Source organism: Oryctolagus cuniculus, chromosome 10 (assembly GCF_964237555.1).
Source record: "Oryctolagus cuniculus chromosome 10, mOryCun1.1, whole genome shotgun sequence".
In the NCBI taxonomy this organism is placed as follows: Eukaryota; Metazoa; Chordata; class Mammalia; order Lagomorpha; family Leporidae; genus Oryctolagus; species Oryctolagus cuniculus.
Window position 1 is genome coordinate 92,533,621 of NC_091441.1, and position 16,904 is coordinate 92,550,524.

General features: G+C 45.9%; 1 protein-coding gene across 1 annotated transcript in view; it reads left to right on the forward strand.

The window, feature by feature from the left end:
• DNAH12 (dynein axonemal heavy chain 12) overlaps positions 1–16,904 on the forward strand; it is a 198,613-nt gene that overhangs the window by 112,433 nt on the left and 69,276 nt on the right. Inside the window, exons 44-49 of the mRNA XM_051852268.2 lie at positions 1,893–2,054; positions 4,750–4,944; positions 10,682–10,815; positions 12,367–12,529; positions 15,101–15,181; positions 15,537–15,717. Coding sequence (XP_051708228.2) covers positions 1,893–2,054; positions 4,750–4,944; positions 10,682–10,815; positions 12,367–12,529; positions 15,101–15,181; positions 15,537–15,717 — 916 coding nt within the window. The remainder of the gene's footprint in view (positions 1–1,892; positions 2,055–4,749; positions 4,945–10,681; positions 10,816–12,366; positions 12,530–15,100; positions 15,182–15,536; positions 15,718–16,904) is intronic.

Genomic DNA, 16,904 nt, shown 5'->3' on the forward strand with positions numbered 1-16,904 from the left:
GGCCATAGCAGAGAGCTGGATTGGAAGTGGAGCAGCTGGGTCTCTAACTGGCACCCATATAGGATGCCAGCACTTTAGGCCAGGGCGTTAAGCCACTGCACCACAGCACCAACCCCCTAACAATTGGTTTTAAGAAACCTATACAAGTCAGCTCCTGTATATTACTGAGTCTATATATCTGTAAATTAATTGAGAATTTTGGTTACAGTTTGTCGCTCCCCCATTCGCGGAGGAACGACACAGGACCCTGCACTGTTCTTTCGTCTGCTCGGCCCTTCCCGGGTTTGCTGCTGGTTCTTCCCGGGTTGGCTGCCATCCATCCACCTCCGTGGAAGGGGGCTCCCCCTGCCACTATCCCCACTTCCGCGGGGGAGCGGCACACCGCCAGCCGGCTCTCTCGGGGGCTGCTCAGATGTTATCCGGATGTTCTCCTTAGATGTTCCTGGTGCATGTTGTCTCTCTCCTCCTTTATAGTCCTCTTCCACCAATCCCAACTCTGCTACCCACACGCCGAGTACGCTGCACTCCTCCAATCAGGAGCAGGATCAGCTTCTGCAGGTTATTGGTCGAACTGGAGGCAGCTGTGTAAAAGTTGTTTACTCCTCTCCCAGCGCCATATTGTGGGAGAGCAGATGCATAGAATAAGTCTTAATTCCAGTAACTTAGTCTAGTCCGAGTTGCTCCCCACAGCAGTTGAAAAAAAAAAATCTGCTTAAGTTAGTTTAAGCTAAAGAGTTACAAAACCATAGTGTCTAGAGATAGACCTTTGACATGGCTGGATTTAGGGGTTCAGATTATGTCTAATGGAGCAAAGACACAAGCCTCAGCCATTCTTGCTAATTAACAAAAAGATAGAGAAACATTGGAATGCATTCCTTGCCCTTGAATTTCATTTGGGTCTCACACAGCTACCTGGAAGATCAGTTCTAGGAATTCCCTTCCGCCTGCTGCCACCTACCCCCCCCCATCCCTAGCCCTCCTAAAATATAAAAAGGCCCAGCCCCTGGGGGTTGGGGCCTCATGTTCCATCACGTGCATGCGGGCAGTTGGTCACCCACCGCTATGAATTTATTTTCTCTGAATAAATTTGGTCTAGCTGTAAATTTATACACCTCTTCCAAAACCTTGGCAGCTCATGACAAGAGCGTCAGGTGATTACTGACGTCATAAATAAGAGTGCCAATTGTTAAATCAACAACAGGAGTCACTGTGCACTTGCTCCCCATGTAGGACCTCTGTCCTTAACATGTTGTACTATGCAAATTAACGGTAAAACTACTACTCAAACAGTACTCTATACTTTGTGTGTCTGTGTGGGTGCAGTCTGTTGAAATCTTTGCGTAGTATATACTAAGTTGATCTTCTGTATATAAAGGTAATTGAAAATGAATCTTGATGAAGAATGGGATGGGAGAAGGAGTGAGAGATGGGATGGTTGCGGGTGGGAGGGAGGTTATAGGGGGAAAAGCCGCTATAATTCAAAAGTTGTACTTTGGAAATTTATATTTATTAAATAAAAGTTGAAAAAATATTTTAAAAATACAGAAAAAAAATTACTGGCCTTTACATCTTGCATCTCAGAATGGTAAGAAATCTGTGTTTCTATGTCTACCTCAGTCCCTGAAGCAAGGCAGTGACAGGGTCCTGCTTAAATCACATACCTTCCCCTAAGTCAGTGATGATGTGTGGGCCATTGTGGGCATTCTGACCAGTGTGCGTCTCCCAGCTAGCAAGTGAGGGAGATGGAGACCTTGTCTGCCAACCCCACCAGAAGTGGAAGGAAGCACTGCACTAAAAGCAAGGTGTTCTTATTAAAATAAGAGGACAGGGAAGGAAAACACCACCAGCACAGGTCTGCTACGTTCTGCTCAGAGGTATGTTTTCGTTCTCAGGGTCTGTTAAAGAATGTGGGCATGAAGGGCCAGAAGACAGTCTTTCTCATCACCGACACTCAGATCAAAGAGGAAGCTTTTCTTGAGGATATTGACAGTGTGCTCAATACCGGAGAAGTACCTAACATTTTTGCAGCAGATGAGAAGCAAGAAGTGATGGAGGTAAGTGCTCTCGGGGAGTACTGCTCTCAGCGCGGGGACAAGTAAATCTTGTACAAATGACTTTGCTCAGTAAAAGTTTACAGTATATAGGCTTAATATATCATTTTTTAGGTAGATTTAAAATTGCTTCTACAATACTTATGAGACAGAATTTTTATTTTGTAGAAGCATTTGCTTTTACTTGTTTGGTGTTATTTAGCATGTTTTATGAGTGATTGGAGATTTTAAAATTATCTCTTATGGTTGCATTGATAATGTGACTTTCACACTACTTGGTTTGTCTTTATGCTTACAAATGGTTAGCACATTTTTCTGTTTCTTTTTTTTAAGATTTATTTATTTATTTGAAAGAGTTACAGACAGAGAAGGAGAGGCAGAGAGAGAAAGAGAGGTCTTCCATCTGCTGGTTTACTCCCCAGTTGGCTGCAATGGCTGGAGCTGCACAGATCTGAAGCCAGGAACCAGGAGCTTCTTCCAGGTTCCCACACGGGTGCAGGGGCCCAAGGACTTGGGCCATCTTCTACTGCTTTCCCAGGTCTTAGCAGGGAGCTGGATGGAATCAGAGCAGCCAGGACTCAAACCAGCACCCATATTGGGTGTCAGCACCACAGGCGGTGGCTTTACCTGCTACGTCACAGTGCCAGCCCCGAACACATTTTTCACACTTGATCTTAGCCAAAAGACTGAGAAGTGATTGAGCACATTTTTCAAAAGTCTTAATTAAACGTCTGTCTTAAAGTTCTGATAAATCTGAAACTCTGTGCTTTGTGATTTAACTCACAAAAATGCAATTGTTCAAGTGCCTGCTGCTGTCAGACATCCCACACTTGGACCCCCAATTCCTACAACTTTCCTAGCTAAGATCTGTGCTTGGAAGTTTGCCTCTTTTCCCCTAACTCCTTGTACCCACAGAATGTATCAGACATCTGGCTACTTCCTTCCCAGCCTCCACTGATAGCATCTAGGGTGCAATGGAGTCAACGCTGATAGTTCAGGGGCTCTGCCTTCCTCCTCTGTGGAGTGGGAGCACAGATAATCAGTTCCTCCTGCACAGGCTCATTGTGGGGCCTGAGGCTCGACAAAACCAAGCACTTACTTAGTGTCGGACGCTCGGAAAGCCCTCAGTAAGTGGCACGTTACTGGTGTGTGCTCTGAGTAGGGAAGGAGAAAAGGGACAAGCGTGCACCCCACAAGTTCTTTGCTTCCACCTGGGAGGGGTCAGGGTGTTGGCCAAGGCGGCTGGAGAATGACGGTTCTCCCAGGTCCTGGGAGTCTTTCATCCTCCATGTTCCCATGCAGGGAGCCATCACCTTGGAGACTGGGACTTCGTAACCTTTGCCGGGCTTTCCTGCTCACTTTAGCTATTGTCTGCCTTCTCATCGTTTTCCTACTGAAGTTCCATTGTGTCACCATTTCTGTTTTGTATTTACATATTTTACAGTCATACTTTTTAAAAATTTAACAAAGAGGATTTTACTATACCTCCCATTGCACAACTGGTTGTCTTTTATTTGTTTTATCTTGCTAGTCTTCCCACAGCATATACATAGATATACCCTGTTACTTTTTTTTTTTTTTTTTTTTTTTTGACAGGCAGAGTGGACAGTGAGAGAGAGACAGAGAGAAAGGTCTTCCTTTGCCGTTGGTTCACCCTCCAATGGCCGCCGCGGCCGGCGCGCTGCGGCCGGCGCACCGCGCTGATCCGATGGCAGGAGCCAGGAGCCAGGTGCTTTTCCTGGTCTGCCATGGGGTGCAGGGCCCAAGCACCTGGGCCATCCTCCACTGCACTCCCTGGCCACAGCAGAGGGCTGGCCTGGAAGAGGGGCAACCGGGACAGAATCCGGCGCCCCGACCGGGACTAGAACCCGGTGTGCCGGCGCCGCTAGGCGGAGGATTAGCCTACTGAGCCGCGGCGCCGGCCACCCTGTTACTTTTAACAATTACCTACAATTACCATATGGGCATTTTTCATGTTTTTAACTGATTTCGTACTGATGGACACTTTTGTTGTCTGCATTTTTTTCTGTTAAAAACAAGGTTGAATTATAGTCCTATACATATATGTGGGTGAACTTTAGCGATTATAAGGTGAATTCCTAACAGATACTTGTGGGTTTTTTTTCCCTGTTTTTTTTTTTTTTTTTTTTTTTTGACAGGCAGAGTGGACAGTGAGAGAGAGAGACAGAGAGAAAGGTCTTCCTTTGCCATTGGTTCACCCTCCAATGGCCGCCACGGCCGGCGCGCTGTGGCTGGCACACCGTGCTGATCTGATGGCAGGAGCCAGGTGCTTCTCCTGGTCTCCCATGGGGTGCAGGGCCCAAGCACTTGGGCCATCCTCCACTGCCCCCTGGGCCACAGCAGAGAGCTGGCCTGGAAGAGGGGCAACTGGGACAGAATCTGGCGCCCCGACCGGGACTAGAACCCGGTGTGCCGGCGCCACAAGGCAGAGGATTAGCCTAGTGAGCTGTGGCACCAGCCAAGATACTTGTTTTTAAATTATAGAATTTATTGTAAATTATAGAATGAGGTTAGGAGAAGTTTTTTAGTGTAAACTATATCAAAGCCAAGGTAATGACAAAAAATAAAAATTTAAAGATGTATACTGAGAGTAATAAGACTTCTTTATGTTCTAATATCCACTGATCAGATTGTCTGTTTTTATTTAAAGAGCTTTTCATTTTCTGATTCTCCCCAGGGTGTGCGCCCCATAGCTCAGGCTGGCCATAAACACGAAGAACTCGGTCCCTTGGCTCTGTTTGCTTTCTTTGTGAATCGCTGCAAAGATAATCTCCACATCGTGGTGGCCTTCAGTCCCATTGGAGATGCCTTTCGAAATCGCCTGAGGCAGTTCCCATCCCTCATCAATTGCTGTACCATTGACTGGTTTCAGGTTTGCAATTTTGTGTGTGGGTACGTGGGAGGGTGAGCAACTGTATGAATTCTGTGTTTTATTTAAGCTCCATTAATTGACTTTAAGCAAGTGTTTCTTGATCATGTACCACAATGACAGGCAGAGTGCTCCACCCCAGCGACTGATCACATGATCCCCACAAGGTACTCACACTCTGGAAGACAGGAGAGGCGATCAGCAGTTGTAGTTACGTAAAAGAGCCTAATATTGGTTTCCATATGAAGCCAGTGAGTTTCTAAAGTGTGAAGATGAGTTTGTTACATTGAGGAGTAGAGTAGGAATCAGTAGGGGATGTATGATGGTGTTCCAGAAGTTTATAGAAGATGGAATTAAAAGATGTGTTTATTTTGGTGCAAATAATTTTTAAATCCATACATACAGGAGTCTTCAAAAGTTAATGAAAATGAATATTATTAAAAGCTATTGGCCGGTGCCACGGCTCAATAGGCTAATCCTCCACCTAGAGGCGCTGGTACACCGGGTTCTAGTCCCGGTCGGTTGCCCCTCTTCCAGGCCAGCTCTCTGCTGTGGCCAGGGAAGACAGTGGAGGATGGCCCAAGTGCCTGGGCCCTGCACCCCATGAGAGACCAGGAGAAGCACCTGGCTCCTGCCTTCGGATCAGCGCAGTGCGCTGGCCGCAGCGCACCAGCCGTGGCAGCCATTGGAGGGTGAACCAACGGCAAAGGAAGACCTTTCTCTCTGTCTCTCTCTCTCACTGTCCACTCTGCCTGTCAAAAAAAAAAAAAAAAACAACAACAAAAAACAAAAACAAAAACAAAAACAAACAAAAAAAAACTATGCCTGTGTATGTAAATACACACAAAGACAGAGATTGTTTATGAGTAGTTATCTCAGATGATTATACAGGTATGCAAGTCCCAAGATCTGCAGTCAGCAGGATGGATGCCCAAGAGAGCTGAAGGCTAACAGATGGAAAAAACATTAAGAGACAGTAAATCAGGGCCAACACCATGGCGTAGCAGGTAAAGCCACTGCCTGCAGTGCAAGTATCCCATATGGATGCCAGTTTGAGTCCCAGCTACTCTACTTCCTATCCAGCTCTCTGCTATGGCCTAGGAAAGCAGTAGAGGATGGCCCAAGTCCTTGGGCCCCTGCACCCGTGTGGGAGACCCGGAAGAAGCTCCTGGATTTGCATCAGCCCAGCTCCAGCTGTTGAGGGCATTTGGGTAGTGAACCAGCAGATGGAAGCTCGCTCGCTCTCGCTCTCTCTCGCTCTCTCTCACTCTCTCTCTCTCTTTCTCTCTCTTTGTCTCTCTGCCTCTGCTTTTCAAATTAAAAACAAATATATCTTTTTTTTTAAAGCCAGTGTTTCACTACAAGTCTGAAGGCATTAAAAAAAAAAAAAAAAAGTGGTCCAGGCAGTCCTTATTTGGAACCAGACAAGAATTTTTTTTTAAAGATTTATTTATTTATTTGAAAGAGTTGCAGGGAAGAGGGAGGGAGGGAGGGAAAGACTGATCCCCAAATGGTTTTGTGTAATCGACTGATGATGAGAACAACAGGAGTTGGTCTGGGGCTTTGGTAGATACTAGGTCACAAGGGATTTGTGAGGTGTGCCTAGCAACTGGCTTTCATATCAAAGATACCAGCAGCATGAACATGTTTTTAGCTCATCCATATTTAGGAAAAAAACAAAATGCTTAGAGGCTGTGTGGATGGATTTTGGTGAGGCACACCAAGAAACAAAAAGGCCAATGCAGCAACTTATTCATGTCAATACCAAGTGATGAAGGTCGGTGTCCTATTTAACCTTAAGACAAAGTGTCCCTCACACAATAAGTGTTTATTCTCTGGAGAACAGTCACTCTTGGTACCTTTTTTTATGCCCAGTAAAATGTGGACTATGCATTAACCCTGGATAGTTTCTTTTTTTTTTAAACTTTTATTTAATAACTATACATTTCCAAAGTACATTTTATGGATTACAATGGCTTTTTCCACCCCGTAACTTCCCTCCCACCAAACCCCTCCCATCTCCTGCTCCCTCTCCCATTCCATTCACATCAAGATTTCATTTTCAATTATCTTTATATACAGAAGATCAATTTAGTATATATTAAGTAAAGATTTCATCAGTTTGCACCCACATAGAGCATAAAGTGTAAAATACTGTTTCAGTACTAGTTATAGCATTAATTCACATTGGACAACACATTAAGGACAGAGATCCTACATGAGGAGTAAGTACACAGGGACTCCTGTTGCTGACTTAACAATTTGACACTCTTGTTTATGGCATCAGTAATCTCCCTAGGCTCTAGTCATGAGTTGCTAAGGCTGTGGAAGCCTTTTGAGTTCACCGACTTCCTTTCAGAGACAGGTAGCTCCTTCTTTGATGGCCTGTTCTTTCTACTGGGATCTCACTCACAGAGATCTTTCATTTAGGTTGGTTGGTTGTTGTTGTTTTGTTTTGTTTTGTTTTGTTTTGCCAGAGTGTCTTGGCTTTCCATGCCTAAAATACTCTCATGGGCTCTTCAGCCAGATCCAAATGCCTTAAGGGCTGATTCTGAGGGCAGAGTGCTGTTTAGGACATCTGCCCTTCTATGAGTCTGCTGTGTATCCCACTTCCCATGTTGGATCGTTCTCTCCCTTTTTTAATCTATCACTTAGTATTAGCAGACACTAGAGTCTTGTTTGTGTGATCCCTTTGACTCTTAGACCTATCAGTGTGATCAGTTGTGAACTGAAATTGATCACTTGGACTAGTGAGATGGCATGGGTACATGCAACCTTGATGGGATTGTATTGGATAATTTCTTTTAAAAATCAATCTCTGCTGCCAATTTTTTTTTTTGACAGGCAGAGTGGACAGTGAGAGAGAGAGACAGAGAGAAAGGTCTTCCTTTGCCGATGGTTCACCCTCCAATGGCCGCCGTGGCCGACGCGCTGCGGCCGGCACACTGCGCTGATCCGATGGCAGGAGCCAGGTACTTATCCTGGTCTCCCATGGGGTGCAGGGCCCAAGTACTTGGGCCATCCTCCACTGTACTCCCTGGCCACAGCAGAGAGCTGGCCTGGAAGAGGGGCAACCGGGACAGAATCTGGCACCCCGACCGGGACTAGAACCCGGTGTGCCGGCGCCGCAAGGTGGAGGATTAGCCTAGTGAGCCGCGGTCCGACGCCAATTTGTTTTAATTCTTTTGCCTATTTGTTATTGACTGCTGTTTGAAAAACCGATTCTGGCCGGCGCTGCGGCTCAATAGGCTAATCCTCTGATGCAGCGCCGGCACACCGGGTTCTAGTCCCGGTAGGAGCACCGGATTCTGTCTCGGTCACTCCTCTTCCAGTCCAGCTCTCTGATGTGGCCCGGGAAGACAGTGGAGGATGGCCCAAGTGCTTGGGCCCTGCACCCCATGAGAGACCAGGAGAAGCACCTGGCTCCTGCCATCGGATCAGCGCAGTGCGCCGGCCGCAGCGCACCAGCCCTGGCGGCCATTGGGGCGTGAACCAATGGAAAAGGAAGACTTTTCTCCCTGTCTCTCTCTCTCACTGTCCACTCTGCCTGTCAAAAACAAACAAACAAACAAACAAACAAAACACCAATTCTTTAAGAATCCCACATATGTTTCAGCTAATGGATGTTTCGGTGTTCATGTAACAGTAAAAGCTATGTGAGACAATTCTGATTTATGCAAGCCATGACTTAACAGCGACTGGTTCCATTAAGCAGCCAAAAATCAAAACCAGGCAAAACCTGCCCAACCATGAGTCTACTTTGGTGAAATCTTGTAAATGCAGTTCTATTTCTGTTTATCTTTATCATAACTGTGGGATTTTCAGTTCTATCATGTTAGTTATACCTGCTGCAGAAATTACAAGAGGGAATCCAGACCTGCAAATAAATAAGGAGTATTAAGTTTATAACAGAGGAGAATGAAGATTTTATGGCCAAGCAGTGGGCAGAGAGCATGTGTCAGAGGGGCTGGTGGCATCATTTGGGAACTCACTCTGTGAAACTCAGGAAAGGAACCCTGGTGCATCACATAGTCAGGAAGGTGTTGACTTCTTGGGTGGATCTCTAGTCTCCAGAGTGGGGCATAGACTTGCTGGGAGGACCAGAACAACTCAGAGGATAAGGGAAGCTTCACTGGGATTCTTTCCTATGAAATATTTCATAGAGATTAACATTGACACGTTTACTCGCTTTGCGTAGCAGATGGCCGTGGGTCATTGATGATACACAAGGTACCCTGATGGATTCCTGCAGTGAACTAAAAATTGAAGATGTAATGCAAGCATGAGTGGATCTTTCAGGAAGTTGGTAAAAACACATTTAAGAAGACTATTTAGAAAATGGATTTATGAAGGCTGACTAGACAGTAAACTGTATCGCCCAGGGAGTATCATACCTTGCCATGTTACCTTAGGGTGACGTGGGAGCTTCTACTAGGTGCTGATCCAACTGATGTTTTCTACCCACTCTGTCCTTGATGATGAAATGCTGATTTTGTTTGAGCTATCACCCTTCTGTAGCTGTGCAGCACAGGCACATATTTATTAAAAATACATGAATAATTTCATTAAATAAATAATTTTTGATTAATGCTATTTTAGGTACTAAAGATACAAGACTGAGGGAAAAGTCCTTGTTTTCATGAATTTCACAGCTTAGTTGGATGGGCTAACAGTAAAGAAATGTGTAGTACCCCAGGTACTAACAAATGTTAAGGCAGAGAGTAAGGAGGGAAGGAGTGCGCTTCACCAGGATGACCTGGGAGGAGCAGCCTCTGCAGGTGGCCTTTGATCAGAGCTGTGAAGGATGGGAGGGGGTGAACCATATGGAGGTCCGAGGGAGGAGGGTGCTGGTCAGAGGAAACAGCCAGTCCAAGGGCCCAGAGGTCGGAGCGTGCTTGGAGATGCCAGGAAGCAGAGGGAACTGTTTGGGCAGGACAGAGAAGACTGGGTAAGCAGCAAATTGTGGAGAAGACAACCAAAAGGAATTACGTTGGACTCCCAGTAACAGAAGTGCAAAGTAAACTTGTAAGGTTTTTTGTCTAATGCAGTAAAAAAATCTGAAGGTAAGCAGAGTGGTGCTTTTGTGGCTTAACAAAGTCACCAGGATCCCAGGATTTTATTATCTTTAGTGGGTGATTTCTATCCTGAAAGTCAACTCACGGTCTGAGGAGGCTGTCAGAGCTCCAACTTTCCCAACTGTGTTGCAGAGAAGTAGGAGAATGGAAGCAATTGTCTCCAAGCCTCCAAACAGCCTCCCCTGTAGTCCACACCCAGCAACTGCTTTTATGTCCCTGGTCATTCAAAATCGTCAGGAAGTCTCGGAATTGTAGCCTCTTAGCTGGGCATAGTGCTCTCTAAAATGAAATCGGATCCCCAGGGAAGAAGAGGCTAATAGATAATAGGTGGGCAGCTAGCAGCTTCTGCCACTGTCATGCTAAACTTGAGATATCTACCAGATGTCCACGTGGAGTTGGAAAAGCAGCGTATCATTGTCTTACTATATAAAATGTCATTGACCCTTGCTTTATATTGTTAACATTATTTACCATTGTAACATATAAAATGGAAAGATGTAATACATGTTTTGGACCCAGTCCTCCTAATTCTCTAATCCCCATGATAATTTGAATTTTGTTAATCCCAAATTTTTCTCCCAAGGGAAGTCACCTAACTGAGACCATTGGAACAGAACTTCTCACCTTATATATAGTTCATAAATTTTTCTTTTTCCTTTTTCTAGCCATGGCCTGAGGATGCTCTTGAGCGTGTGGCGGTGAAATTTTTAGAAACTCTGGAGCTTACGGAGGCTGAACGGCGAGAGGTCGTGCCAGTCTGCAAATACTTTCACACCTCCATTATGAATCTTTCAGAAAGGTTAGTCTGTTTTAAGAGGATAATTAGGCCTTATATTTTGAAATATCTCTTTCTGTGAAAGTCCAAAATGTTAATGTGATTTCTCTGTCTTCTAAATCTTTCTGACCATTTATTAAGATCATCAGTCTGCAAATAATAGAAAACTACTTGGGGCCGGCGCCATGGCTCACTTGGTTAATCCTCCGCCTGTGGCGCTGGCATCCCATACTGGCGCAGGTTCTAGTCCCAGTTGCTCATCTTCTGGTCCAGCTCTCTGCTGTGGCCCAGGTGCTTGGGCCCCTGCGCCCACATGAGAGACCAGGAAGAAGCACCTGTCTCCTGGCTTAGGATCAGCACAACGCCTTGGCGACCATTTGAGGAGTGAACCAATGGAAGGAAGCCCTTTGTCTCTCTCTCTCACTCTCTGTCTATAACTCTACCTGTCAAATAAAAAAAAGCTACTTGATCTAGTTTAATAACTGGGACGATTTATAATAAAGATATAGGATTGCCTCACAAAGCTTAAGGGAAAGAGTACAGCTGGGTCTCAGAAGTGAATGTAAGCCAGAGTGAGAAACCATCAGAACCCTGGGAATGCCACTCTGCTCTCAGCCCTGCTGCTCTTGCGCTTCTGCTTTCTCCTTGCTCTTTGCATTCTGAGTTTCTCACATCCCAGAATCTGTAGAGGAGACTTGTGCCTCTCAGCTCTCAGATTTACTTCTTGAAGTTCCAGCTATAATCAGAGACGAACGAATGGGGTGTTTCTATCTCCCTATTCCAAATGTATTCCAGGATGTGATTAGCTTTGTTTGTGTCCAGTGCCCAACCATGATCTGATAAGCTACCTTAGCGTGGCAGGTTTCCTAGGTGAAGCAATGCTACAGAGCCACTGGGTGGAAGTTCCTGCAGAAGGGGGCTCACTGGTGAGCTCCAGATACCAGCATAGTGTCTATTTCACATCCGTTCGTTCATCTCAGAGATGCACATATCTAAGTGCTCGTGGTATGTTACTTATCCAGAGCCAGCCAGCCCAGCTGTACATTGGCATAACCAGTGGCACCTAGTACTGGGTTGTAGTCTGCAAACTTGCCACAAAACATGATTGCTTTCATTGTCTCTGAGTGTATGTATTATAGTCTTGCACTTCTGGCTGTGTCACCTCCAGCCACCGTGTGACATACTTGTGCAAAGAGTGATGACTCACACTTGTTATCCCATCTGCAAGTCCCTTTCCTGCTGCACTTGCCTGGCTTTCCCACTGTCCTTGGGTCCCTCACAAGCTTGGAAACATGTTTAAAAAACAAAAAAGACTTGTCTTTCTTCCTTTAATTCACCCTATATGGACATCCTGATAGATTTGTGTGTTTTAAATATGGCAATTACAAGTTGATATTTTGTGGACAAGAAATTAGGATGTGGTTATGTGTGTAATTGTAGGTTGTGTTTCAGGTTCTCAGCATTTTCTACCTAAAGCTTAACCTTTGTTAGGAATACTTGTTGCTGCCGCTATGTTGCACTTACCTTTTGTGAAGTCTGTTACTCATAGTAAGCTGTGTCACCTGCATCTTTTAGGTTCCTGCACGAGTTGGGACGACATAACTATGTGACTGCTACTTCTTACCTCGAACTCATTGGCTCATTTCAACAGCTTTTGACTAAAAAGCGACAAGCTGTCATGGAGGCAAAGCAACGATATGTGAATGGGCTTGACAAACTAGCTTTTGCTGAGTCTCAGGTAAATTTTGGGAAATGCTGAAAATGGTAATACAGGCCGGCGCCGTAGCTCACTAGGCTAATCCTCCGCCTTGCGGCGCTGGCACACCGGATTCTAGTCCCGGTCGGGGCACCGGATTCTGTCCCGGTTGCCCCTCTTCCAGGCCAGCTCTCTGCTGTGGCCAGGGAGTGCAGTAGAGGATGGCCCAAGTGCTTGGGCCCTGCACCCCATGGGAGACCAGGAAAAGCACCTGGCTCCTGCCTTCGGATCAGCGTGGTGCGCCGGCCGTAGCGCGCCGGCCGCGGCAGCCATTGGAGGGTGAACCAACGGCAAAAGGAAGACCTTTCTCTCTCTCTCTCTCACTGTCCACTCTGCCTGTCAAAAAAATAAAATAAAATAAATAAATAAATAAATAAATCTTAAAAAAAAAAAAAAAGAAAATGGTAATGCACACTGAGAAATGGGAGAACAGCAGGAGCCTCTCATGCTGGAGAGCATCTTATGTGCCAGGTTCTGGGTCGGCTCTTTCACGAGCTTTCCCTCAATTACTCAGCACAGCAGCTCCACAAGGCAGGCACTTTCATAGCCTTCATTTTACAGATGAGTGCAGTACGTTTTAAGAATTTTAATAAATTTCCTAGACAGCACTGACTCAGATACATCCTGTTTTATTTTTATTTATTTATTTATTTATTTTGACAGGCAGAGTGGACAGTGAGGGAGAGAGACAAAGAGAAAGGTCTTCCTTTGCCGTTGGTTCACCCTCCAATGGCCGGCTCGGCCGGTGCGCTGCGGCCGGCGCACCGCGCTGATCCGATGGCAGGAGCCAGGAGCCAGGTGCTTCTCCTGGTCTCCCATGGGGTGCAGGGCCCAAGCACCTGGGCCATCCTCCACTGCACTCCCTGGCCACAGCAGAGGGCTGGCCTGGAAGAGGGGCAACCGGGACAGAATCCGGCGCCCCGACCGGGACTAGAACCTGGTGTGCCGGCGCCGCTAGGCGGAGGATTAGCCTAGTGAGCCGCGGCGCCGGCCCCTGTTTTATTTTAAAAATAAATTATTTACTTATTTGAAAGAGTTAGAGAGAGATATCTTCCATCTGCTGATTCACTCCCCAGATGATCACAATGGCTGGGGCTGGAGCTGGAATCAGGAGCTAGGAGCTTCTGGGTCTTCCACTTGGGTTCCGGGGCCTAAGCACTTCACCATCCTCTGCTGATCTCACAGGTGCATGAGCAGGGCACTGGATCAGAAGTGGAGCAGCTGAAACTCGAATGGGACCCCATATGGGATGCCAGCATTGCAGGGAGCGGCTTTACCTGCTACACCACAGCACCAACCCCCATGTTTTATTTTTATTAATTAATTAATTAATTTATTTATTTATTTTTGACAGGCAGAGTGGACAGTGAGAGAGAGAGACAGACAGAAGGTCTTCCTTTGCCGTTGGTTCACCCTCAAATGGCTGCCGCGGCCAGCATGCTGCAGCCAGCGCACCGCGCTGATCCGAGGGCAGGAGCCAGGTACTTCCTCCTGGTCTCCCATGCGGGTGCATGGCCCAAGCACTTGGGCCATCCTCCACTGCACTCCCTGACCACAGCAGAGAGCTGGCCTGGAAGAGGGGCAACCGGGAAAGAATCCGGCGCCCCGACCGGGACTAGAACCTGATGTGCCAGCGTCGCAGGCGGAGGATTAGCCTAGTGAGCCGCGGCGCCGGCCCCATGTTTTATTTTTAATTAGTTTTTTTGGCATTTGAGAGTATGTATTAAGTCTGGGTTGATTTTTCTTTTAACAAATGGTTAATGTAAGATTTGTGATAAATTTTACGTTGAATATGTTTTACGACAATAATTTTTTTTTTTTTTTTTTTTTTTTTTTTTTTGACAGGCAGAGTGGACAGTGAGAGAGAGAGACAGAGAGAAAGGTCTTCCTTTGCCGTTGGTTCACCCTCCAATGGCCGCCGCGGCCGGCGCGCTGCGGCCGGCACACCGCGCTGATCCGATGGCAGGAGCCAGGAGCCAGGTGCTTTTCCTGGTCTCCCATGGGGTGCAGGGCCCAAGCACCTGGGCCATCCTCCACTGCACTCCCTGGCCACAGCAGAGAGCTGGCCTGGAAGAGGGCAACCGGGACAGAATCCGGCGCCCCAACCGGGACTAGAACCCGGTGTGCCAGCGCCGCTAGGCGGAGGATTAGCCTAGTGAGCCGCGGCGCCGGCCACGACAATAATTTTTTTTAAAGTATTTGGTGTTTTTGAAATGAGTCAGTGCTAGTAATAGTTACTAGTGTTAACTCAGTATACATACTAGAGGTTTGGTTGGTTTGTCATAGCAATATAGGGATATCCTTGGCTGCTGCCTTCTTTTCTATCTGTGTCTTCCATGGGGACTGCAGTCTGTCAGTGCCCAAGGAAGCTAAAGTCTTTCGTGTAGAGAACTGGTCATGCTCTTAGCATCTTGTTGATCATGCAGAGAACTCAGAAAAAAAAGTTAAGATTTACTGCCCCAATAGTTTATGATAGATTTAAATGTCTACTTGCTGTGTTTGGTTTCAGCAGTTATATAGCAATGGAGATTTAATGACCAATGTTCTATTTAGGTTGGTGAGATGCAGTTGGAGCTTGTTGAATTACAGCCCAAATTGGAGGAAGCTAAAATTGAAAATGCACATATGATGCAGGTAGAGTATCCTGAGTGCTTTTTATTGATGTCAAAGAACAATTGAAAAATGTAAAATTACCCTTGAAAATGAGCCTTAATTTTGACTCCCAAAGTTTAGGAACTTTATCCTTTTGTGCTGACGGTCCAGCCCAAGGTCCCATGGGTATTCTGTTGTTTGTGAGAGGAGGGACAAAGCCCATTTCCGGATTAGGTCTCTTTTATCTGCATTTCTCTTCATTTTATCCTAGACCTGTCTGTTCTTATAATGATGTGCTATATTCTCTAATTTTCCAATATTCTTTTGTAAACTGTAGGGTTTAGAAAGCAGTAGGATGACTGAAGGGGTATCTTTATTTTTCCCTTCTTTTCTTTAGGTTATTGAGATAGAATCTGCACAAGTGGAAGCAAAAAGAAAGTTTGTGAAATTAGATGAGGAGATAGCCAGTGGAAAGGCCGACGAAGCTCAAGCTCTGAAAAACGAGTGTGAGAGTGACCTCGCCGAGGCCATCCCAGCCCTGGAAGCAGCTTTGTCTGCACTGGACACACTGAAGGCAAGTGCCTGAGTCAGCTCCCTGAGGTTCATCCACAAAGTGAAACTGTGAGGTCCTTGCTTGATGAGGTGCGATTCTATTTCAGTGGGGGGGATTCTGTCACTTTTGTGACTGATGTAAAGCTTGACGTTCAGTTCTTCGATACATTATTTTTATGTTTTTTTTTTTTGCTTTTTGCATATTATTTATAATATCCATTCAGAATATTCTAGTAAAAATGGGAAAAACAGTCTCTGAGAGGCCAAAACGGCTCTGAACATGAACCAGGAGGCACGTATTAGGTAGGATAGCTCTGCAGCCTGCAGGGCTATCTGCACAGAACAACTTCAAAGTCCTTTCCAATACGGCTGTGCGTGGCAGCTGCCTGCCTCGCACTGTGTTATATGTGACTTTTTATAGAGTACTTGACCAAGACTAAGCAACCTCATGCAACAGAGCAAAAGAGACTGTGTTGATTACGCAGGCCTGAGGGCTGAATGATAACTCGGGATCTTCAGACCCTGCTCTTATTTTCTTGCCTAATCACTGCTTTAACTTTCACACGAGAGACTGACAAGACTGTGGACTCAATCTAGTCAGAATCTTTCAGGGTCAAATTCTCTGTGATCTTCAGTAACATCAGCCCTGTAGTTACAGGACAGATTATTTTAGGTTATTTATAGGAACTCCTAGTGCTCTCACTGTGCCATGAGGCAGAAACTTAAAACCCTGAGTTTATTATGTTCTTTCCTCATACTCCCTGACACACTTAAAAGCCGTGTGCTGCCCTATGCTCTTTCTTCATTCTATCCTTACAGGTTTAATATAGCAGTCACTTAGTTTGACAGAGCCTTGTGTATTTTAATTAGTTTGTTTATTTGAGAGTGAAAGAGACCTTCCATTTGCTGGTTCACTGCCCAAATATTTGCCAGCAATAGCCAGAGCTAGGCCAGGGTGAAGCCAGGAGTCAGTAACCCCATTGAGTTCTGCTCTGTGGGTAGCAGGAGCCCAAATACGTGGGCCGTCAACTGCATTAGGAACAATAGCAAGGAACTCCGTTGGAAGTAAAGTAGCCAGGACTCAAACCAGGCTCTCCAGTATGAGATAAAAGCATCCCAAGTGATGGCATAACCTGCTGTTTGGTCTGCCCCACCCCCAGTCCCCATCAAGCCTTGTTTCTAACAGGCACTCTAAACTAGAGGTGCTAATTAA